This window comes from Drosophila mauritiana, chromosome X (genome assembly GCF_004382145.1).
Source record: "Drosophila mauritiana strain mau12 chromosome X, ASM438214v1, whole genome shotgun sequence".
Lineage (NCBI taxonomy): Eukaryota > Metazoa > Arthropoda > Insecta > Diptera > Drosophilidae > Drosophila > Drosophila mauritiana.
In genome coordinates, this window is record NC_046672.1 from 19,704,007 (window position 1) to 19,729,866 (window position 25,860).

The 25,860-nt window shown below is 41.2% G+C and overlaps 2 protein-coding genes across 5 annotated transcripts in view; one reads left to right on the plus strand and one right to left on the minus strand.

The window, feature by feature from the left end:
• LOC117148653 (AF4/FMR2 family member 4) overlaps positions 1 to 15,179 on the plus strand; it is a 40,186-nt gene extending 25,007 nt beyond the window's left edge. For 2 of the 4 annotated variants that reach the window (XM_033316163.1, XM_033316162.1), the window contains exons 2-7: positions 7,425 to 8,359; positions 9,012 to 9,881; positions 10,232 to 12,564; positions 12,626 to 12,785; positions 12,854 to 13,022; positions 13,083 to 15,179. In XM_033316163.1, coding sequence (XP_033172054.1) covers positions 7,789 to 8,359; positions 9,012 to 9,881; positions 10,232 to 12,564; positions 12,626 to 12,785; positions 12,854 to 13,022; positions 13,083 to 13,302 — 4,323 coding nt within the window. In that variant the 5' untranslated portion in view covers positions 7,425 to 7,788 and the 3' untranslated portion in view covers positions 13,303 to 15,179. The remainder of the gene's footprint in view (positions 1 to 7,424; positions 8,360 to 9,011; positions 9,882 to 10,231; positions 12,565 to 12,625; positions 12,786 to 12,853; positions 13,023 to 13,082) is intronic. The other 2 variants (XM_033316161.1, XM_033316160.1) reach the window with 1 other exon arrangement.
• Positions 15,180 to 17,869: 2,690 nt separating this feature from the next.
• On the minus strand, positions 17,870 to 18,484 carry LOC117147405. The gene is made up of 3 exons (XM_033314278.1): positions 18,133 to 18,484; positions 18,033 to 18,060; positions 17,870 to 17,977 (listed from the first exon to the last, which is right to left on the minus strand). Exons 1-2 carry the CDS (start codon positions 18,386 to 18,388, stop codon positions 18,047 to 18,049), a joined length of 270 nt encoding a protein of 89 aa, XP_033170169.1. The 5' UTR covers positions 18,389 to 18,484; the 3' UTR covers positions 17,870 to 17,977; positions 18,033 to 18,046.
• Between the last annotated feature and the right edge of the window lie 7,376 nt (positions 18,485 to 25,860).

Sequence of the window (25,860 nt, forward strand, 5' to 3'; positions counted from 1 at the left end):
TGTGACGGGAAGTTTGGTTTTAAATGTGCGGAATAGATTAGATATCATATCCCTTATCTATTTCGGTTGAATTATTGTAATAAGTTCTCTGTTGACTTACTCGGAATTTCACTTAAGATGAGAACTTTACGTTCACAATCGATTGAATTGAATGATCATCATGGATGAAATGTGATTAGCGGGCCCATAAAAGCGTTTCTTTCTGAAGAAACTACGCAAACTCGAACCATTTGCTTTGCTTAGAATGTATTAAACAAATAACTGACTGTGCGCAACGCGGCTAGGAGATCAAAACGAGTTTTTAGGTTAGTTACACATTCAGAAATTGACTTTGTGGGCTTTGAGGGAGTGTATAAATGAGTTCCGTTTGTTTTATATTTTTTATATGTATCTTTTTTTTTACATTGCGGATCACTTTGATTAATTTATTCTATGGAAATTTCTTTCGATCATTTTTGCGATTAGTCTTCGCATTCTTCTCCCTCGTCTTCTGGTCTTCTGGTCTTCTGGTAGCGCCTACTCGCCTTCTACAACCGCCCACACTAACTAGGTATTTCCCCCCGATTTTCGTCTGGCTTTCGTTATCGTCACTCCACGGAGCAGTTGTGCTTTATATGCGGCTCCGGCTGGTTGTGTGACCTTCGCATAGCAAAGCGTCGCCATCGTCATCGTCATCGTCGCGTCAGTCGACAACGGAACAGCTTCACTTATTATAAAAGTATTATTACTACTATTTCTGGCTGGCTATCCGAGTAGCGACGCTTTATCGCATAGTTCCAATGTGTATGCTAATTCGTCGCCCATCGTCCACCGACCGTCGCCCCGATTCTTCCGGAACTCGGTGTCCAAACATCGAAATCCGGAGCCGCCTTCAAGTTATGTGTTGTTACTTCTTCGACTGCCAGCACTGGCGGCACAAAGAATAATGAACTCACTCGAACCGAACTCCAAAACCGGAAGGCACCGAAACAATTTTGCCATGTGCCTATTATATGGTATTATTTCTTTTTGTGCTTTGCTCATTTGTATTTGTGCCGAAATCTCGACAGAAAGCTAGAAAATAAACAAGGAGCGTTTTTCTGAGCCTATTATAAGTTTCATCCATCTGTTTTTGTGACAAAAGCATCCCAGGTTTTTGGCAATTTAACGCCAATATATGAATATTGTACGATAAGCAACACACTTCTGTTAACTATTAGTTCGCAAGAAACTATTCTTTTATCGTCAATAATAAAATTCTTTTGCGTATATTTCCGCTGTTTCTTATCAGTGCGCGAATTTGTTTTCACAGAATTTTGAAATCAGAGCTTTTAAATTTCTCAAACAGTTGTTACTTTTCCTTTGATGGAGAAACATCACTTAGGGTTATTTAGTTTTTAGACTTAAAGTTTTTAAATTTAACAACAAGTACAAGAGGAAGGCATTTAAGTTTGTATGTATGGATTCCCAATCGGTTTGTTTGGGTGTTTTTATGTGTTTTTTTATTCTCAAATTGACACTTTACATGAAAATAACAACAGTAACAATACAACAAAACAAAAATATATATATTTAAACATTTCTTACAAAGTTAAAACTGTAGATTAGTTCGAATAGCCTGTTCTAAAACAATTTTAATTTCAATAGTATTAGTTTGGTGGAGAGTGCGAATTAGTAGTGCTTCCGAGGGTTATTTCTCAACACTGGCATTTGAAAACTCGAGAAGATCTCGAATTGTGGAGATCTCATTATGTCCGGATTGTGTGGCAGAAACATTTCCAATTCGGTTTCGATCCACTAAAAATTTGCAAATCAGATTTCATTCGTCGTATGTGTGTGTGTGTCTGACTGCCTGTATGTAAACACATATGTATAAATGGTTGTATATATATGTATGTACATATGTCCGGGCGTTATGCAAAAATGCTAATTTAAATGTGTTAATTTGATTGGCAGAGGTCCGACAACTGACGACTCGATTTTTCGCTCGACTCTGCATGTTTTTGAGCAGTTTTTTACTTGCTCTAGTGGGCTTTTCTATTATTTTGATCTTTTTTTCTGGTTTCTGTTTAGTTTTCAAAAGTTAATCGTAAAAACTAGGCAAGCGAGCTAATGAATAAATATATAAAATCATAAAACAAAAAGCAGCAACGCAACAACAACGACACTTTAAACGAGATAATAAAACACGCACACAAAAGTGGCGATAAAAACGCGAGCTCTTTACTTCCAGCTGGCAGTGGCTAATATTTTTATTATTATTTCTTAGTTTTCGCATACACATTTGCCATAAATGGCATGGAAACAAAGTTAAACTAACCGAAAACTGTAGGCAAACAAATAAATAAGAAATCGAAACGCGGCCGCGTTTTCAAAAACGATCCCAAAAATGAGAGTAATGTTTAGGCGAGAAGACAGTCGTGTGAGTATTTTTGACCTCAATGGTCCTCTTCGTCTTCTCCGTTTCTGTGTGTTATTGGTTGTTCCATTGCCGTTGTTCCATTTGTTGTCGTTGTCGTTAATCAAATATATACATACACTCTTGCTGTTGTTACTCACTTCCCATTACCAGGACATCCCAAATAATACCACATTTCATTGCCACAATTGCACTCACACATTTCGTTGCCATGACTACATATTCAGAAAATAAGTTATAATTAACGCCTAACCATCATCTCGTGGATACAATTCTTATCAAAGATTCTTTCCAAGGTGGATTTCTTAGAAGTGTGCTTCAATTTGATCGTGATTTCGTTTTTTCACATGCAAATAAAGAACAAGGCTCGACTATCAGATATCCATTACTCAGAAAAAGGCGCTGTTTCCGAGAAAAGCCACAAGGGCTCCACCTAGCGGCTATTCTACAAGTCGTACTCATAACTTTTTATAGAATTCCATGATTTCAAATGGACATGACTCAATTGACTAGCGATGCTGGTTATGAATATATATATATATCATAGATAGATATAATTCACATAGAAGTGAACCCAAGTTGATCCTGGCTTGGAATATCTTGCATGAAAGTGTGGCCAGTGTGTGTGGTTTAATTGATATTTCCCTAGCCCATAATTTAAATTCGCAAACGAGTTTAACGAATGAATGAACACGCCCCATTGGACTCGGTTCGTTTGGTTCGAGGGTTCCGCAGGATTAGGGATACCAGAGGTAGGGATATGGGCATAATGGATAGGATGTCAATGCCGGGTGTTTTCGATGCACCTTCGGCCACTGGGCTCGTTCTGCATATCGATGCTGCTGGTGCGGTGGCAAGCGAACAGCTGACTCCTGCCTCTTATTGCTGCCCTTGCCTCACCTGGCTGGCTGTCTGGCTGTCTGTCTGTCTGTCTGTCCGTCTGTGGTTTGTGGCAGGTGCCAAAACAAAACCGCAAAATATTGTTTCTTTCTGCTGGCGTTCCTCTTGGCCAGTGTGTTTCTTACCTGTTGGCCAGCAGTTGAGCGCAATTTAATTGAATTTTATTTCGGTTTTTCGAGCGGCATTAGGGTAACGCCCCTTGCCGCCTGTTGTTCCTTATTTTCCCCATCTCTTCCCATCTTCTTTTCCTCCTTTTGTTGTCCGACCGTGTGTTTCCTTATCGCTGGGCAGCAATTTCAATATTTTTTCGCCGGTGCCTTCATCTTCATCCTTCTCACCTGCCGTCGTTTCGCCGCCGCTTTCAGCTGTTAATTCAAAGTAAATTATGTATTTAGCATAATTACAATATTTGACTTTTACTCTTGACTGCACGCCAAGCAAACGGGAAGTCCAGAAGAAACTGGGCCCCCTGGTCTGGTTCTTCAGTCTTCGTCTTCGTCTTCAGCTGCTGCCAGCTCTTCCTCCTGTGTACACAGATACAGTTACAGATACAGATACAGATACAGATACAGATACAGATATATGTATGTATATTTGTCTTTTTATAAATTGTTTGTCTGCTGGCCAGCCTGTGTCACTGTTGCCTGTTTTCGACGCTTTTCCCTTAGCTTTTTACTCGTTATCCCGACTTATCGCACCCGGTGGAAAAAAAGAAAAGCAATGAAGAGAAAGGTAAAAAACAGAACAGAAATAAGAGAGCGAGGGGGGGGGGGAATATTTAACTTACTGTGTGTGCATTCTTCATGATTAATGTTTAACTTTCGGACTTGAGGTCTTAATCGATTTTTATCGTTGTCCACCTTTAGTGCATCCTGGCATTGCCACATGTGGGTTAGCTACGCCCCAATCGATTAATGAATAGGGTGGCCCCTATTTACACAAACGGTAGTGATTTATTTTTAAAGAATTCACTTAGATTGCTAATTAGTTCAAACGCAATCACCGAATAAATTTGCAATTGAATTTAGAAATGGTATGGTAACTATTGCAATTAGTTAATGTTCTTCTTTCACCAGCGCTACGTTTGTCCAGTGAATCATTTTGTTGATTCATGTCGTCATCTTCTATTTCATCATCATCTTGTATTTTATCATAGTTATAGAAGCATTAAAAAACTGTACCTTACTTTCGAACCGCGATGCATTATGCTTTCGATTGTGTGAAACATGAAAATGCATCTTTTTGATACCCAGAAAAAGATTAAAAAATCGCTTGGTGCGGGAGAAAGTTGCACGTTTTTCAAGTTCTGGTTCAGGATAATATGTTGTTTTCGAGCACTCAAATCCGATCGGCAGGTGGTGTTGCGGAATGCATTTCCTTTGGGGCGTGGCACATGTTGCGTGCGCCTAATTACGCGTAATTATTCACTTAGTGTGTTATGCCAACAGCAGAGAGAGGAGGGGAACAAAATTAAAAAGCAACAGCCATAAAGATGACGTTCGTGGGCCCTTAATTGCAAGCGTTTTCCGCTAATTGCACGAGCCGCGGTCAAAACGAAAGCCCAGGAGGGGCGGTGGAAAATCCATGCAGGGCCGGGTGTTGATTTTCGGATGGGGAGTTGTAAAAACTGGTGTCTTACACGTGTTTGCCGCCCAAAGTTTTGCCTCCATCGCGTTTTCTTGTAATTCTCACGTGGCTTGTAAGCGCGGCGATTAGCGTTGACTAAGTGACGCAACCGCGTGGAAAGATAAAGAAGCGAGAAAAATATATATATATTTATAGCTATTTTTTTATAATATTATATATAACTTAAACTGTGTCACCTGTTTACTCCGCAATTTAACAGAATGCGCTGTTTTTAAGCACATAAATCGGTCGATTAAAGTATACTATTTAATCCGCAATCGAGTTGTTCTTCGTCATGTGCGATAACCATTCTCTTTTGACCCGCATTGTGGAGCATTGAATCCAAGGCCTTCGCTAAGCTCCGTTGATCCAGAAGAATCTGAAATCGATGCCAGCGAAAGGCTTTCATTTCGCTTATCGGCTTTCTACTGCTTCCTCGTGGCGTCTTTTAATTGAAAATGTGTGAAAAGTAGCTCCTGTTACCAAAAAAATTTCAGTTTTCCGAGGAGCTAGAATCTTCGAGTGCTATTCGTTCGCATTGCATTGAAAGTCACTCGCATTTCGCGCTATTAATGTCGTCTTTGCATTGGAGGCACACTTAACTCGATTAAATTTGCCATCTGAAAGGGGTTATGGAAAAGCGGCAAACAAAATTGTTTTTATTGGTCGTGTTTTACTTAACTGCCTTTTAATGCAGCCACCCATTCGGCCACCTTTTCCATTATCCCGGCATGAAAAACACAAGCGAGGCACGAATATACATACATACAGCTATTGAAGGCTGATTATATATTTAATAATAATAATTTAAATAAACCAATAATATTTACACAGACAAACTGTATATCAAAATGTACAGCTTAACATTAATTTGAATTGTACTCTAGGTATAGTCACACATTAAATTGTGAATTGTTAAATTATATCATTACTCGAGGTTCTAATCAGCTGTCAATAGCTGTATATCACCGTATCCCTTTGTCGTTCCTCTGGCTGTGTATGCGTGTGTGTGTGTGTAGGTCAAGTGCAGGCGTTGACAAATTGTCGTCGGTGTTTGCGTGCTGTCTTGCACAATCCTGTTTGCATTTGACAGGCGATGGCATAAAATAACAATAATGATGACAGCACCTGGCCTGCACTCGAGCGCCATCTATCCCATTTCCATTTGCCTGCTCTCTGCACAGTCTGCCCCCCTTTGAACGGACAGCGAAGAGCAGAACCACTCATCCCTTTCCCGTCAACGTGTTCTGAAGGCCAGTGTTGACACTATTTCAGATCGGAAAATTGCTTATGGCTTCGTTTGAATATTTAAAGTATATCTTCAATTTTTATTAAGGCAAAAATACATAGGTATCGACAAAGACAACTTGTTTCATTCTAAGTTCTACCTCTTACTAGTCTCTTTTTGCCGAATATCGTATTAAAAGTATTAAGATCCCCTTAAAGTGCCCATATAAAGATTAATGTCTCTTATGCCGCAGTTTTATCATTAAACCGAATGTTATCTATTTACACATATAAAAGGAATATTTCTATATACTTCTGTATGTTCATATGTTGTCAATTGAACCTGTTAGATACAAGAGTTTAAGACTCGTCTTCTCAAATGTTTTCGTATTTCAAAACAAATAAGGCTCCTTTCAAAAGAACGACACAACTGGCTATAAACTAGCTAGCTTCTCAGCACAACTTATTGTGCGTGACGTCAGCGTTCTACGTGCTGCGTGCTACGTGCCGAAGTCCCTGTCTCTCTTTCTCGCTCTGCCTGCGTCTCTGCCGGCGTCGATTTTCACACGCTTCAACTTCGGAGGCTATTGTTATTGTTTTTACTGCTCTCGGGCATTCGGTTTCGTTCGTCACTGGTCGTTTGGCTTTCTGGCTTTCTCGAACAGAAGGTGCGAGAAATTGCGTTAGGAACTTGGGAGTCGGAGGATCCGCAGAGCGGGTATCTGCTATCATTAGTTGCATTTTTATTTGGTAACGAAACACACGCGCTATTTAAACTTTGGCCTTTGCGACCTGATCTACCTCCATGCTTGTACCTTATATCTTTTTCCCAACACAGTTTTAGAACCCCTGTTTACCAAATTTTGTAAAACAAATTTTAACGTAACACTTCTTAATACAAAAATAATAAAAAAATCGCGGCGGATATAATGTTCAAAATAAAATAAAAACAAATCTTGAAAAGTGAAACGGACAACAAAGTTATGCAGTTCAAATAAAAAAATTCAAAATAAGTAATGAATAAATTCGAAAAATGTTGCCAACAGAAATTGTAAAGCACGCGTTTAAAATGAGCTTTCACAGCTGTCCGGAAATGGCAATTGCCGCGTTTACCAACACTGCGTATCACTGATCATAACTAACGAACTGCGATCAAAAAACAGTTGATTCGAGAAACAAACTCAAAGTGATGAAAGTGCGCCAGTGAATGCAGTAAAAAGTGTTTGTGTTCGAATGCTCAATAGCTTTTCTTGATTTACCTTTGTGATTGCAGCCCGTCAAATGAAGAATTCGAGTAGAATAAAATAACTGAAGGGAAAAAACCGAAGTAATAAAGGGAAAACGCCTTGGAAAAGCGGGCGCCTTGGACAAACTGTAACTGAACCAAGCGAGGGAAATGTTTAAAACAAGAGTTGCCTTAACAATAGAACTTCCTTGTTGACTTACATATACATATATACAAAAACATATACAGTGTACATACATACAAGAATATTATATACAAAAGGAACAACTAAGAAAGAAGAAGCAAAACCACAAAGCAAATATCACGGAAACCAGGAGCACATAAGTCAGAAATATATATATTTTTTATACGAGTGACGAAAAGAGGAACCACTTGGAATCGCAATTCGAAAATGCGCCTAAAAGAGACCACAAAAAAGTCGGCGCCATCAGCAACAACATCCGCTCACAGTCATAAAACCGTACCGCCCTCCGGCGGTTTGCTGAGTACGCTCCACATCTCGCCGTCACTGCATCAGTTGCCGCTCTCCGTGCAGCTGCAGCACCAGTTGCACCACCAGCAGCAACAGCAGCAGCAGGCGCTGCAGCACCCCTTGCCACATCAGCTGCAGCACTTGCAGCAACAGCAGCACCAGCAACACCAGCAACGCTGCTCCAGCGTGGGCAGCACCAGCAGCAGCGGCACCTGTGAAACCGACCGCTCCTACCAGTCCGCCGGCTCCTGCTCATCGGCGCTTTCGCCCGCCGGCGGCATCGGTGGCATTGGCGGCATTATGCCCGGCCTGGCCGGGGCGACGGGCGACGCACTGGGTCCAGCTGGAGCTGCAGCGGGATCGCCGGCCGACGAGGCCTCCGCCGCCGCTGCACTGGCGGCCAACATCGCCGAGTCTTTCACGTTCCTGCAGCAGCATGCGGCGCATCATTTTCGCGACATTTTGTATGCGGCCCACATGCTGGGAAGAGGTAAAGGAGTCACCACCACCACCGCCGCCACTGGTGGGCGGGAAAAGGCGGGGAAGATGCAGCATGTACACGTATCTTTTAGGGGGGTTTCGTTGCACGACCTGCTGCTGTGGGCAGCAGCAAACTGGAGCCGCTCAACTGGTTTCGCTAGCTTTTTTTTACAATTTTTTCGGCCAGGCCAACTTTCACTTTATGCATTGTTGCCGCACTTCACTTCACATTGGCTCGAATTGCACTTGCCGCCCCGCTCAAAAAAAAAACCCACTTTGTGGAGATCCTGAATGGCAAAAATTTTACAATCCTAGTTGTAGTCCTAATCCAAGTTGAAGTGCAATCGAAAAAAGGATCTGTCCGAAGCCGACGTGGTTCCGCCTTATCCATGATGTTCTAAGCACCTTATGAACTCACCTCTGCTGGGAGATTCCTAGTGGGTTAAACAGGAATCTAGCTATACAAATTAGCTAATGTTCTTGATTGGTATAGTCCCCAGCAACAGTTTTGTTCAGAAAATAAATCAATTACCAAAAGCATGGAATGTTTTAAAACCCAAACCATCATCTAATCAGTTCGCAAATAATGATAGTGTAAATTCTGATGAAAAAATAATTAAACCACTTGACTAATGACGTACTATCCTTTACTTCCATTGCAGGTTACTATCAGCCGGCTGGACCGCTGATCTCGCCGCATGTGATCGCCGCACCCCCGCCGCCTGCGCAAGTGAAGAAGCTGCAGGAGGAGGACGGTCCCGTTCCAGCCGCCGGTTCGCCCACGCAGCTGCAACAGCAACAGGCGGCCGCAGAAGCCGCCGCCGCCGCCGATCAGGCGGCAGCCCAATCCCAGTCACAGTCGCAGGGCCAAACGCACGGACACGCCCATAGCCACGCCCACAATCCGCAACAGGCGCAGCATCCGCCGCAGCCACAGCCGTATCCGGCCGGCGCCGTGGCGGCCGCAGCAGCGGCAGCCGCCGCCCACCAGGGTGTGCCCTACTCCCGCTCGATGCACGCGGCCCAGATGCACTACTCTACCGGCTATCCGCCCAATTACTACGCGCCATATCCGGGCGAGGTCATGTGCTACTCGCCGCCCACCTACCCGCCCTACTTCTCGAGCAAGGTCTATCAGCCGTCGCATCCCGCCCATCCCGCCGCTCATCCGCAGGGTCCGCCGCCGCCGGGCGCCTATCGCCGTTACCCCTACTATCAGCACGCGGGTCCGCCGCCGCCGCACGAGCTCTACGAACAGCAGCCGCCCCCGCCGCCCGTCTCATCCGGATCGGTGTCCGGGCCGGCGCAGCAGCAACCGCCCACCAGCAGCTCAGCATCTGTAGGCGCAGCCGGAGCAGGAACAGCGGGAGCACCAACCGGCAGCCAGTTGGTTCCGGCCCATCAGCAACAGCACCAGCAGCAGCACTTGGAGCACTATCCGGGACCGCCCAGCTACTACGCCGGATACAGTCCCGGCGGAGGAGCATCCGCCGGTCAGTGCTACACGCGCGGACTGCAAGGACCGTATATGGGTAAGGAAAAGTATGGTCCAGTCCCGGATGCATGACAGCCACTGCGAAGAGTTGCCAACAAAGCTAGCCAAGATTCGATGGGTCTGTAGCGAAGCAAATTGTAGTGCAGGCTATCAAACATAAATTCGATACGGGCTTATCCTGAAACACAAAAGAGAATGATTTAATATTTAAATACTAGTAGAGGTAGGGAATAAGTGAAGGTCTAGTTTTCAATACCCAAACCAACAACCTTTTTGTTACCTTTAAAATGAAGATTAGATTCGGATACTATCAAAGACTTATAGTTGGCAACACTTCTTAGTATGTGCGCACACGTTTTAACATCGAACCACTTTTGTTCTTCGCAGAATATCCACCGCAGTGTCCCTGCCCAATGCCTCAATCGTGTCCAAAAAACGTCCATACTGGGCCTCATATTGGTAGCAACATCATCAGCAACATCGATCAGAGCAGCAGCTGCAGCAGCAGTATGTTGCTGAGTGCCACGAGCAACAGCAACATCAGCAGCGGCAGCAGCAGCAGCAGCAGCAGCACCTTGCCTGCCTGCAGCAGCGCTACGACAACAACCACAGCGTCAGCATTGACTACCAGTAGAGGCCCAGTGAAAAATGTGACCCCCAACAACAGCAACAGTAGCAGCCACATCAGCAACAGTTGCAGCACCAACAGCAGCAGGAGCAGCAACAACAGCAGTAACAGCAGCTGTCAGACGATTGAGACGACCTCACGGGCAACAGCAGCAACCAACACGACAAGCACGACGGCGACAACCGCCACAACAGGCACCCAGTGCCAGATGCTGGTGAAGACGGAGCTGAAGGGCGAGAATCCTCAGGTTACCAAGATGCAGTACGAGGCACACGTGATGCCGCCGCCCACGCCGCCGGAGAGCTACTGTGCCAGTGACGAGAAGCTGCTCGATGACCAGGAGCAGGAGGCCGAGCTGGAGCTCCGTCTGCGTCTGGGATTGGGCCTGGAGAAGAGTCACGGTGGGCAGCAGCACATCGAGGCGTACGATCTCACCTGTAGCACCCCGCCCCCAGTCACCGTGCCCCAGGCGGCAGCAGTGCCGCGCAAGGCGAGGATTGGCAAGAGCATGGCCAGGGAAATGGTCTATGCTGCCCAGCAGCAGCTGCTTCCGGAGAAGCAGTTGAAGCAGCCAAAGGAGGCGGCTGCGAAACAAGAAGCGGAACCAGAGATGCCTTTCGTACTTAAAGCGGAAATCAAAGCAGAGACCAAAATCAAAATCGAGCACGACGGCGAGGCGCAGGCCAGCACACATATCAGCGAACTGCCGGACCTGAAGCCCACCATCAAAACGGAGCCAGAGCAGGAGCTGGAGCTAGAGCTAGAAGCGGCGTCAGTACCTTCTGTGGCCAAAACGGAACCGCAACCAGAAGGAGTGGAGATCGAGCGGGAACAACAGGAACCGCCGGTTGACGAGGAGAAACAGCCTACGCCAGGCGGCAGCAAGCAACGCTTCAACCTGCTGGCCTCGTCCAGCGGCAACAAAAAGACGAAAACAAACAACAGCTACAAGAGCCTGATCAAGCAGGCGGAGCCCAAGAATTACCTGTGCCCCGGTCGCAGGTTCATCCGTCGACACGGACGTGCCCCGGCCAAATATGTCAAACGGCGTCAGATGATTCTGACGCAGCGGCAGCAGCAGCGAATGCGTCTGCAACGTCGCGAGCAGCAGCAGCAACGTCGCCAGCAACGCGAAGCGGCTGCAGAAGTAGTTGCAGCAGCAGTTGTCACTCCATCTATCCCCACGGAGCAAGGATCAGAAGTTTCCATCGTTAAAGATCAAGCAGCCAACAGCTCGGCCACGCCCAGTGCCTCGCCGAAAAGAGCACGCCCCCGGAAACAGGAGATTGCTGCTCTGCATCTGCTCGAAGGCTTGGACACGACGCTGAGTCGTGGTTACTTCAGTGACCCGGAACTGAATCACAGTAGTCGCAAGCAGGCGCCGACAGCTGTGGGTGGGCTGTATGCCGCGTCCTCGCCGCTAACTCCGGCGACCGATCACAGGGGCAAACAGCCCACAGCCGAGAAGCGTTCCAAGTCAGAGACCAAGAAGCCACCGTCGGGAGAAAGTTCCGAGTCAGGTCTGCCGTGCAAGAAGCCGCGCAAACAGCCTGCTGGCAAGGCGAAGGGTAAGGGCAAGAAGGCAACGGGAGCAGCAGCGACCACAATTGCGTCCACAGCTGAAACTCAGACGGAGGCCGTAAATGCCATCACTGCATCCAACCAGGAGACGAACAACAATGAGTATCAGACGGCAGATCTGCAGGCTCAAAAGTTCCGTGAGTCTCCGGCCGTCACTGATGCAACAGCAGTGGGAACAGGAACATCCACATCAGCCTCCCAGCAGCAGAACCAGCAACATTCCGACGAGCAACACCAGTTCCTGGTGCCTAGTCATCCAGCGACGGGCAGCGCCACCGCTGCCCTAGCAGCCACTCCTCCGCTCAGCCGTCAAGGTCAGGCGACGCACACAAAGCGGACCAGATCGCGCTGCAAGTTCGGAAACCGAAAGCGCCAAAGACACCGACCTGGCGGCGTGAGCTACGAGCTGGATGTGACCCAGCCGCCGGCCACCAAGGCCAATGTGGTGCCCAAGTGGAACAATGGATGGATGTGGGCCGGCAAGGCGTTCCAGGGTGCTGTCTTTCTCAATGTAAGCGTTTAATTGTCATATATTGGGAAGCTCTTGACTTCAAGTTTCTTGTATTTCGTAGAGCGATGATCCGCTGGTGCTGCGCACCTGCTACCCGGCCATGCGGCACGTGGAGGGCGACATTATCCGCATCAGGGACTGTGTGCTGCTCAAGGCCAACGAGGACAATGAGCTGCCATATGTGGCCAAAGTGGCGCACCTCTGGCAGAATCCCGAGGACGGTGGGTGCCCAAAGATGAATTGCTTGACCATGAAATGAAATGTAAACTAAATTCGCTTAATTCTTCAGGCGAGATGATGATGTCGCTGCTGTGGTACTACCGACCCGAGCATACCGATCAGGGACGGCAGCGCAACGATTGTCCGGACGAGGTCTATGCCTCCCGCCATCGCGATCACAACTCGGTGGCATGCGTCGAGGACAAGTGCTACGTGCTCACCTTCAGCGAATACTGCAGGTTAGTGGAAGCCGTGGAAAACTGTCGAGTGTGTTCGAGTGACCATTCTAATTGCCACAGGTATCGACGCCGCCTACGTGCCGCCGAGGAGGATGTGGAAGACGTAAGCATTGTGCCGCGTCGGCCAAGCAGTGCCACCGCTCCCGGGTTTCCAGTGCGAACGGTGCCGGAACACACCAATCCGGAGCTGGTGATGTTCTGCCGCCGAGCCTACGAGTTCCGGACGCGACGTCTGCTCAAGCTGCCCCATAAGAACGGGCTCGTGTGCAGCTCCAGCTAGCGCAAGGCATGAGCCATTGCGATCGAGCTCCCGTCAACCCAGGCAACGGATGAACCGCGGAGTGTAGAAACATTAGCTTAAATTCAGATTGCAGTGGCAATTGGAGGAGGAGGGAGCGTAAGGGAACGATATGCTGCGGAGTGGAGATGGAGGAAGCCCTGGCAGAGGGATGGACAAGGAACTCATAGAGAGAAAGTTACATTGTTTTGACCAGTCTACAGTATTGTTAAAGATATTTTTTGTCTTTGTTGTTAAGAGATATCTGCAAGGAAGGGCCCGGGCTGTGCATCTGCATTCGTTGTTCCTAACCAAATTTCGATTGCTCTTGTCGCGCCCGTCGTTCGATGTTTCCTGACCCAAACACATGCGGACACGGACACGGACACGTACACTACCTCTGTCGGGGCAGGATAAGGGGCACACAGCCACACCCGGGACCCCAAGTACACCCAGGACACACGCAGACATACACACAAGCACGCACACAAACATACACCAGACCAAAATGTAGGCGAAGGCTTTTCACTTAGACGTGAGAATTTTGAGAGATGGGAAAGAGAAGAGGGAGAATGTTGGGAGACAACTGCTAGGCGAAAGCATTAAATACTTTACATTGTATTACATAATTTATTTATTCTGACTACACACCCCACCCCCCGCCAAGCCTCACACACACGCGGATATTTTTGTTATTAAGTTGTATGTATTTATTATCATTAATATTGAGTTAGTCAGCATTCTGTGTACAGTTTTCCGCTCGCTTTTGCTCTAATCGCTCAAGGAATTGGTTTAACCTACTACCGAAAACCATATCCATTAGCTAAGACCCTTTCGATGGCCAAAAAGATATTTGGTGTGCCACAGAAATCTCTGCAAACCGACTTGCTGCGATTTTAATTGTCTTTTCCCAAAACTAAATCCATTTGCTCTGTAGAGATCTCTGCGGCTCCCCGAATAAGAACAAGTTTTCTACTTGTTTTTTTTTTAACTAAAAAGTGTTCGGATAGTCGTTGAAATAGTTTTTTTTTTGGTATAACCGATTTTTAAATCGCCAAATCAAGTCTACCGACTTTAAATTGTAATGATTATCGCGCATGCCTGAAAAGAACTTGGAATATTCCGATTATTATTTTAGGAATAGCTGAATTAACCATAATTTTATATACTTCACCTACAGTTTCCACTTTTTCCATTTATGAGACATCCTTTTCTGTCGTTTAGTCCATAAATTCAGATGCATGAGAAAGACCAGGCTTAACCCATTGATGGTCAGGCAAAAACATAGCGCACAGACAAAACCAATCTAACTATAATTGAACTCTGACATAATTGAGATTTCTGGCTCCAGAGGCGGAAAACTGGATGATGGCTTGACATCGATTTTTGCTAGGCGCTGTTGGTATATTTTTTTAGTTGTTGTTAGTTTTTGTAAGCGATGGAACACACATTTTGTACTCTTGATTTGACGTTTATCTTTTGTGTTCGCCTTAGTTTGGAAATTTGATTTCAGAGACATGAGTAAACTATATTATTCAGCTGCAAACAGTTAACGAGAATTTTTAGGGAAAATAACAACATAAACAACAACAAGTCACATTATTATATTATATATGCATAAATATATCTACGTAGTTCTATATAAACAAATATCCTTATCCATAAAACATTTTTTTGTAATCCTAATTTAATTTAGCAGTAGCGTTTTTAGTTGCTAAGTTGATATTGCAAATAGTTTGTTTTATACCAAATACACAAAAAACATTAAGCGATTCTAAGAAACCTATTTATGCACACCCAAACACACACACACATCTATGCACAAGTGTATAGTTCTATAAATGTTATATATAAATTACATGTATTATTTTTTAAACCAACCACTGTTTTCCTCATTTTCTATTTTTTAACGTGACTTGAGGACGGGCAGAGCTATTTTCGGAGCCTACTTGCGGGCGCAAGTGGGATACTCTCTCCAGATCTGCCAGCCTCGTGGGCGGTTAGCTGCAGTAGGCTAGTAGGCGTGGCAATGTGTAGAGCTATGGATAAGGCAACGCAGGACATGAAGCGAATGCGAAGATGTTGGATTAGATGCTTGGAATAGAATGTGCAAAAGCAAAGATAGAAATCGTATATAAATACACTCATATATAGGGAGCATAGCCAGACAAACACACATATGATACAAGTATACAACCACAGGAACTCACACACACCCAGACACACGCACACACACGCACGCACACGTACACCCAAGGAGCGTACGATCCATTAATACATACATATGTATACCTAGTGAAGCAGGACGACGAATGAATTCAATTAGTGAAAAACCAAGAAACAACCACAAATTGTAGCCTAAATTACCAAAACAAACAAACAAACAAACAATATATTTGTATGCCATATATATAATATATATATACACACAATACATATACATACACATATACAAAAACAAATATATATATATATAGATATCTATATATACTGGAGCCTTGTTCCTGCTGGGCCAATGCAAGGACACATATATATTTCTATAGGCAAATTGAAGGAACCACAGGAAGCACCCACAACCGAAAGCAATTCAATCCAGTTTGTATTATATATGTATCCCAGCTGAGTACAGTCGGGCCACACTAACAGGAACACACGAACGAACATACACACCATTGCCTCTGAAAACTCGAAAACACGTTAAACGATGAACAAGGAACGATGAACGATGAACGAACACGTTTTTCCGCTGGTTTCTGTCGGACTATCGATCAAAAACTGTGGATCCCCATCCCCCATTGTATTTTGTAGAGAAATATAGTAACGTTTATAAACAAATGACACCATTTCATTCCAGTCTTGTCAATGTCCTTCGGCATGATAATTTCCATATAGTTGTTAGTTACATGTACGTCTGTAAGCCTACGGTCTGAAATTCTCTTCGATGTTTGCTTTAAGAAATACATTTGAATAACATTGTAACGTAAAACTGAAAATCCACAACACCACGAGCGCAAAATTAACATTAACCGGAGCAAGAACAAAATAAATAATAAAAAACCAGAATGAACAACAACAGAACAAGATCAATAAAACAAATCCAATATAATTATTGTTTATTACTAGACTAATAAATGTATTTTTTGGCAGATTACAAACAGTGTTGTCAATTCATTTGCGCGAATTTCCTCGATTTCCCCTGGCAGGTTTTCATCATCGCAGCAGCAAAACCACTGCTATTATTATTGCTACTACCTAGTGGTACTACCTTCGATCCAGACCGAATCGAGTTCACACGATGCCGCAATAAAAACAGATAAGTGCCATTGGATGATTGCATTTTCCGGACTAGATGATACCCTCTAAACTTGCTCATTTACCTCTATATGTACATTTCTTAGATAGCCAAAGATTTTGTTAAACATGTTTTATATATTTTATTATATTTGTACAAAAGATCGGCGTACTTAAAAATTTAATAATCGTTCTACATTATCCCTCGTACGGACAAACGAGCGGACAGACAAGCGGACACACGAACGGACAGACAAACGGACGTATATGGCTAATCGAAATATTATATTATATTATTATTATTATTATTATTATTATTATTATTAATATTATTATTATTATTATTATTATTATTATTATTATTATTATTATTATTATTATTTTTATTATTCTTATTATTATATTACTATTGTTATTTTCTGCCTGTCCTTAACTGATTAAAATACTCCTTTTATTTTTATTAATAATTAAAGTAATATATTTTTGGTATTCATTTTTTGAGATCCTAAATGTTATACCAACTTCTGGGAGAACACAGTAGTTCAGATGACAATTAAACATAATTTCAGTTGCGTTTTCGCTGACTTGAGTGCCGTATAGGGTATTTCCCGCTTCGATAAGTCGCTGAGGGCATGAGTATGATAATCATCACCTGCACGTAAGTACATAAGTCTGAGAACTGAAATCAAAAGTGATCACAGGAGTGACATTGATGTGAACTACGCAAACGCTGAAATACGAAATATTTTGGTCGGGCAATTAGGTTAATAGCCGGTTAAATTGTTACCTCAGACATAACTACATACATATGTACATGGAAGAAAGTCAGATATACTTATGTGCTAATTAGTGCCGCCATATGCATACCTCAATTATCTCGTACTTATAGATGCAAACATGTGTGTTCTAGGTGTAGTTTGCCCATGAGGTCATAAGCCCTGCGACTCACATATTCTGGCCCAAAAGCTTTAACAACAGGTGTCAGCCCATATTCCACTCCATATTTGTTTGTCGTCTTTGTTTTCGTTTGGGTTCTTTTCGCTTTTCTGCCTTCCGAAGGGGCGGCTAATTACATGGGCGTTGCCCGCTTGAATATATCAATTGGGTGGGCGTGTCCCAAGAAGATGACGCAGCCGATCTGCTAATTCAACTTGTTTATCGTTAGTCACTTAAACTGAGCAGCTGCGTTGGAAGCAATAATTTAACAAATTCACGATCTTACGTGCAAACTTTAATTTGATGATGTACATACGTATAAATGCTGAATAAAACAACGAAATGAATTTACATTTAATTATTCTTTTATTTATCGCTCCACTTGAAGTGTTTGAATTTAGTTGTACAAATATTTGAATACATCCGAATTTTTCGAGCTTTTCAGCTTATTCTGGAAAATAAAGAGGGTCTTACTATGTGGAAGAAATGCCTTTCATATATCTTACCTCTAAATCCGAAGTCAATCTGAATCTTCTGTAAGTAATATGTAAAACATTGTAATGTAAATGTAATGTAAATAATACCAGTGATGCGAAGATTACTTACCATTGCCACTGTGACTGTCACTTGCTGTTATCTCATCCCTTGCATGTTTAATATAATAGTTGCCGTCATGTTCGTGGATCATACATCGAACGATGAGCTTATTAAGAGCGTCTTCAATTTTTCTGTCCAATCCCCTGAATTTGATTCTCGTGGCTGTGCTCACCGCGCTCAGGATGACCGACTTGGGGGCAGAGCCACCCACGGCGTCTATGCACTGGATCACCAGTTGGCTAATGTCTGATTTTCTAAGCGACATTTGAAAATCAAATTTTCTCCGTTTACAAAAAAATTTGGCTTTTGCGTTGATGAAATATAATTTCGATTGTGACGTTCAATGGAGTTCTCTAAGCCTTCTGGGCGTACCAAAATCAAATCAACTAATTCATTCTGACAACAAACCACCTTGCAGTAGAAAGCATTTTATGAAGAATTTCTTTTAAATCACTATTACACAAATAGTTTAAAACTTTTTCTCCAACAAAGTTAGTTTGTTTTCAAATAAAATCTGACGCCTTTTTACAATAAAATATTATTTACACTGATAAAATAAAAAAATTAAAAAAAGGATTGCTTGATTGCAAATATAACTATTTATATGTAGGGATGTGTAAGGCATCGCACGACATGAAGCGAATTTACAGCCTAAATTACCAAAATAAACAAACACACAATATATTTGTATGCCATATATAGTACATTTATTTTATTTATTTAACAAAATTAGATCTAGTTTACAATACTAAGCCTAACAAATTTAATGAGTATTAGCTACGGGGACCTTCGACTCGACGAGAATTAAGGGTTATTACTTTATATAATAAAGTGAGCTTTATGGACAAATTTGAGATATTTTCACAAGATTAAACAATTTGAATGACTATGTGTACGAAATAATAGAAAATAAGAATATTAATTGAGTGCAATCGACTGCAGGCGTCGAGAACCTGGTCGTCCTCGTAAAGTTTGCTGTATGTGTGGATTGTGTGGATTGTGTGGATTGTGTTGATGTGTGGATTGTGTGTGCCCGAGGCGGATGAAGATCGCGCATTTCCGTTTATATGTACGTACGTTCGGTGGCGGCTTGAACATAATGCAATTTGCCCATTCGGAGAGTTTCTTTTATTTGAAGGAATAGCTGAATTCGACTCTGGATATCCTTGCAGTTAAACGGAGTGAAAAGGATTGATGGTGTAAGTCTCATCTCTTGGTCGTTTCCATGGATTCCTTGATGACTGGGAACCCAGTCTCATTGTTATTCCAGTTGCGTATAGCGGAAAGAACTGATTTACCAGCGTTTCTGGCGGCGAATTGGCATGCGAAATCTTCAGATGTCCATATGGAGTATTTATGACGGGAGCCTACCTCCTGGAATTATTTTACGGTTGCAGTCAACGACCGTCGAGTCGGTGACTTTAGAACCATCGCTGTAAATCCAGTTATTCTCACCAAGATCTTCTTGTGCACTCAAAAAACGTTTTTGGTATTCTAAGCGGCATCCTTTATCCTTTTTAGCAGCGTTGTAGATTTGAAGGTTTATGTTGGGCTGTTTGGAACCCCAATGTGCTGGCGATTTGAAGAACCTCCTGGGCTTTGGCAGCTGGAGGTCAAGTTGCTTGATGTAGGTGGTGCAACGTCTTACAGTGGATATGCATTTAAAATTCCGCTTTGGTTTGAAAATGACTCCGAAGTCTTTGGTTAGCAGGCAAACAGTTGGAGTAACAGCTCATCAATGTAGTTTCTTCTACGCGTGATTGGATACTTGGTAGACCGGATTCTGCCAATGTCCACGCTACTGGAGATGTGTGACATGGGGCTTGTAGCTGTTTTAAGTGCGATTTAAGTGCACACCAACCGGAGATTTTGTTTATCTATGAGAGTCTTAATATGTATGCCAGAATATTTACATGATATAAATTGAAAAATGCTAAATCTAGTTTCCAGTTGTTTTCTTAGAATCTTATCTTCTTTCTTAGAAGACAGTGCTGTTTGAAAAGTATTTTTAAGTCGAATCCCCAGGATTTTAAAAAAGTTTACATCTTTTATTATGCGGCTGTTAAAGTCAATGTTGGAAAGGTTACAATGTTGTTACCGACAAATATGTAAAATAGTTGGCATTTTTCAATGGAAAGAGTTAATTTCCAGTTAATTTGTTGCAATATTTCTAAAAATTTTACTCTGACTGTATTAAATTTTTTAATTTTTTTAAAAAATATGCCGTCGTCTGCGTACAGTGTGATGTAATGCAACAAATTTGGCCATTAAAACTGTAAATCATAGGAATTTTTTATCTTAAACTCGCAGGTCGCAAGCACTGCTATTTTTATGAACACAGCTGTAAATATCTGTATGCCGAGTTACAATGTTACTTTTTTCTTCAATTGCTATCATAAATAAAACCACAGAAAATGGCGAACCTTGCGGAATTCTATTGTCTAAAATGTGGGAATTCGATGTTACATTGTTTATTTGAACCCTGAAGGACCGATTGGTCATGAAGGCTTTAATTAGGTCAAAACGCCTTGGACCTCGACGCGAAGTGTTGGATACTATTATGATGAGTGTTGGATAGCATTTCAAATGCTATGATTTATTTTGAAAGCAACTTGATTATGGAAAATTAGGTTGTGGCGTTTAATGAATCAGAAAAGTCGTTTTGCTATTATTTTTTCTTGGGTTTTTCCTAGACGGGATAACATGGAAATTGGTAGCTATTAATATCGGAAGGAGTTTTGTTTGGTTTTGAGATAAGGATAATGGTAACCGATCTCCATGTATGTGGGTATTTTCCAGTGTTTAGCATTTGATTAAAGATATCCAAAAGTTTAGTTTTTTAGGTGGAGAGATAGGTTTTTGAGCATAGGGTATGATACTATGCTACTGACTTTTCTATTTCAAGCATTGTGAATTTAGAAGCAAATGGTGAAAGTGAATCGATGAGATTGGGCTCTGAAAGATTTAGATTTCTTTTCGTATATACCCTGTTGAAAAATGTTGTTCGGAATGAGTATTCAGACCAAGATAAGGCAAGCTCTATGGCTAAATTAATTGATCCAGTTAGAGTACCTGAGTTGGATTTGATATATTTAAACGAAGTGGGAGTGATGCCGGCTATGCGTTTTATATCGGACCAGACTTTTTTTGTGGAGGACACTAGGGAGATTTTGGACGTTAATTTTTCAGGGGAGTTACGCTTGACCGAAAGTACAGCTTTTTTGAAGAGGGCGTCGCGAAGATTGGAGATGGATACGATGTCTTTGATGATATACTTAAGGGCCCTATGGACGGCAAAGCAGTTATACTCGGATATGGTTTTCGGTTAGTTTTTTGATTTTGTGTTTCATGGAGGTCTGGGAAATTAACTGGTAACTTCTGTCTTTTTTGGGGCTAACGCAGAGGCTGGCAAAGCGATTATCCCCTAAATTGGGTGTCCCGAGGGCCACGGTTAACGAATTTATTGAGAGTTCAAGAAATTTCTAAAGAAAAGCTTCTGGCCGAGGTTGAGTGGATTAGGATTTAGAATTGGAAGATCAATCTGATTCGAGACAAGATCGAGAACGCTTACCAATTAAGGATATGCAAAAAAAGAGTGTCTTGTAATAGTTTATTTGAAAAAGTTTATCACCAAAAAAAAAAAAATGTTATTAAAATAAAATATATATTTTTTCTAAATTAAACAGTAACAAGTTTAATTTGGGGCCGTGGGTTCTTATACTTCAAAAGTTCTATTCAAAATATTAAGGATAATAAGTTAAATATAAAAAGGAACTCGCCCCGCCAACAAGTCATATTTTTAGTGGAAAAATCAAAACATCCACATTAATCCAACGACATCTAACTACTGTGACAGTGATCGGGAAAAACTTAATTGGAAATTAATTAATGCAATAATCCAATTAAGAATTTAATATTTAAAAAGGTGGACTGAACACTTAAAACAAATTACAAGAGCACAATAATAATATAAATCGGACTCAACAACAAACACAATTAAAACGAAACCAAAAACTATAAACAAAAATATTCCAAAAATAAAAAAATCAACACCATGAACGAAGGAAGAGCTGAGGGCAATTACCCGTCGAAGCTAAATACAAAAAATTGAATAAAAACCCAAATAGATAATAAACGCGACAACTAAACGGAAAGAAGACTCAAACGGAAGTATCTTGAGCAGAACATAATATTAAGTCTTTAAAAGAAACTAATAAAAAAATAGGAAGATACAGGAAAATATAACGTTTGAAATTAAACATTACAAAATCAATTTTAACAATTAATTAAAGAAAACAATCTGGAAAATTTAATAAATAGTTTTAAGGATGTAAAGTTAACAATGGCAACCGGATTTTTAGCACCAACCTTTTCTGCGGGCGGGATATCCAGCACAACCAATCTGACAATGGAATTAGTTAATTAATAATTTAATTAATAAATGTACAATTGGCTAAAGTGACCAGAAAAATTGAAGGGATAGATAGTCAGTTAAACGCTAGCAGAAAAGAAGTGGAAGATTATAAATAAAATAAAATCCAAACAATTGACCGAACTATAAAATGCGAAACTACCCTATAGGTAGTTAAATCTTTACTAATGTGAAATAACAACAATATTTCAACGCTCTAACAATTCTACGTAATAAAATCATGGGAGCAGCACATGATGCTCTAACTAACCATGGTACAGTTTTTAACTTTCAAGCAATTATTTCTAGATTGGATTTTATTTATAACGATAAAAGACCAATCCATATTCTCGATTCAGAATTAGGAATCCTTAGACAGGGACGCTTAAGCATTACAGAATTCTACAACGAAGTAAACAATAAAATGACATTACTCATAAACAAAACTATAATTAAATATGGAAAAGACAGCGAAATAGCCGAGGAAACGAATTAAACAATTAGAAGCAACGCTCTTAGAATTTTTATTTCTGGATTAAACGGTTCAGTTTCAGAAACACTATGTACCTAAACTTGCCAAATGCTCTGGCAAATTGTCAGGAATTAGAGTCTAAAAACCTTCGAGCCCAATTGGCAAATAGGTATTATGGATTTAGGAATGCAAATAAAAATCAGGGAAACAAACTAAGATATAATCCAGTAGATTCCAGACAGAATAATAATACATCAAATAGAATGAATAATAATTGAATTAATAATTGTAATAATAATCAGAATAATAATTGACCGCCAAACGGGAACCTTGGACAAAATAATAATTGTTATTCAAATAGCAATTCTAAGGTACAATCCCCACCAGAACCAATGCAGGTAGATATTTCCATAAGGTACCAAAATCGTCCGAATAATAATTACTATCGCCAGAGTAACAATTATTTAAGGGGGGGTATAATAATAACAGACAGAATTATAATAATTTTTAGTTAAAAAGGGAAGAAACTGGGACCCTAAGTCAACCAGCCACATCTAGCTATGACAAAAAGGGAATTTATGAAAATAAAAAAGAATTGCCAACTTACAAGAGAGTATCTACAGTTAATTGATACTCAATTATAAAATATTACCATATATTGACAATACTTAAAACAAAATATCTATTTTATGAAATAGAAGGTTTAGAATCCGACTTATTAATTGGGTGCTATTAAGGAAAATTTGAGCTAAAATAGTTGGAAAAAAGGGTATCATGGACTATAATAGAGAAATAATAGAGAAAAGCTCGAATATTATGGCAATGAGGAAAAAACGATTTGTGCTTAATTGGGGGAAAAAATGCTCTGCCATTAAAAGAATATATTATAAAAAATTGATTTGATGAAAAAGTATTTAAGAAGTATTCTAAAATAAATATGCCACTTCCTTTTCGAACAGATATTCGGGGTGAAATAAATACTGACGGTGATAGAGCAATTTATATCAAAAAATATCCTTATGCTATGTGAGTTTCAGATTTCGTTAATAATGAAATCGATAGAATGCTAAAGGAACAAATTATAAGACCAAGTAGAAGCCCCTATAATTCACAAGTCTTAGTAGTACCCAAAAAGAGACAAAACGAAGATGGAATTCTAAAACATCGACTAGTTATTGACTATAAAAAATTAATCAAAACACACAATACCGGACAGATACCCGATACAAGACCCGTCTGTAATATTATCAAACTTAGGAAAGTCAAAATATTTGTCAACAATTGATTTGAAATCAGGATTTCACCAAATCTTAATGAAAGAGTCAGATATTAAAAAAACAGCTTTTTCTATTAACAATGGGAAGAAAAACGCACTAAGAATATTTCAAAGAGCAATGGATGATATATTAAGAGAAACTTGTCATGTTTATTTGGATGATATAATAATCTTTTTAAATATAACTGAACAACGTTATACCAATCTAATTCAAATAATTAATATTTTACAACAAGCAACAAGCGTATAGTCTTGAAGATAAAACGATCATAATAGAAGAAACACAAAGTCGAGCTCAAAGAGGAATAGATGAACATTACAACCAACAGATGATAAACTTTTTCACTTAAACTATTACGAGACACTCTTTTTGCTTTTCCTTAATTGGAAACCGTTCTCGATCTTGTCCCGAATCAGACTGATCTTCTACTTCTTAATCCTGATCCAATCAACCTCGACCAGAAGCTTTTCATTCGAAACTTTTCGAACTTTCAATTATGTTTAGGATAAAAGCTTTATCTGAAATTATTTCAGTGCATTGTGAAATTGAGATTTGCTGACTGATGCAGTTTGATTGAAGAGCAGAAAGTTGATAATGGCTTGGTCTCCAAGCGGAAGCTGTGTTTACTGTAAGTTTGCTTATTTATCTTATAGGGTATCAAAGTGCTGGCAAAGGCAATGTCAAAATCAAAGACAAAGAAAATGCTGCCGCATTTGAAATTTGTTTATCAACTGGGGTAGATTTATGCTATATGTATATTTGCATGTTTACTATACTTTCATACAATTATATGCTTATTCTACTACATTTTTCAGTCATTTTGAGATCCTAAATGTTATACCAACTTCTGTGAGAACACAATAGTTCAGGTGTTTTTACGCTGACTGAGTGCCGTATAGGGTATTTCCCGCTTCGATAAGTCGCTGAGGGCATGAGTATGATAATCATCACCTGCACGTAAGTACATAAGTCTGAGAACTGAAATCAAAAGCGATCGCAGGAGTGACATTGATGTGAACTACGCAAACGCTGAAATACGAAATATTTTGGTCGGGCAATTAGGTTAATAGCCGGTTAAATTGTTACCTCAGACATAACTACATACATATGTACATGGAAGAAAGTCAGATATACTTATGTGCTAATTAGTGCCGCCATATGCATACCTCAATTATCTCGTACTTATAGATGCAAACATGTGTGTTCTAGGTGTAGTTTGCCTATGAGGTCATAAGCCCTGCGACTCACATATTTTGACCCAAAAGCTTTATCAACAGGTGTCAGCCCATATTCCACTCCATATTTGTTTGTCGTCTTTGTTTTCGTTTGGGTTCTTTTCGCTTTTCTGCCTTCCGAAGGGGCGGCTAATTACATGGGCGTTGTCCGCTTAAATATATCAATTGGGTGGGCGTGTCCCAAGAAGATGACGCAGCCGATCTGCTAATTCAACTTGTTTATCGTTAGTCACTTAAACTGAGCAGCTGCGTTGGAAGCAATAATTTAACAAATTCACGATCTTACGTCCAAACTTTAATTTGATGATGTACATACGTATAAATGCTGAATAAAACAACGAA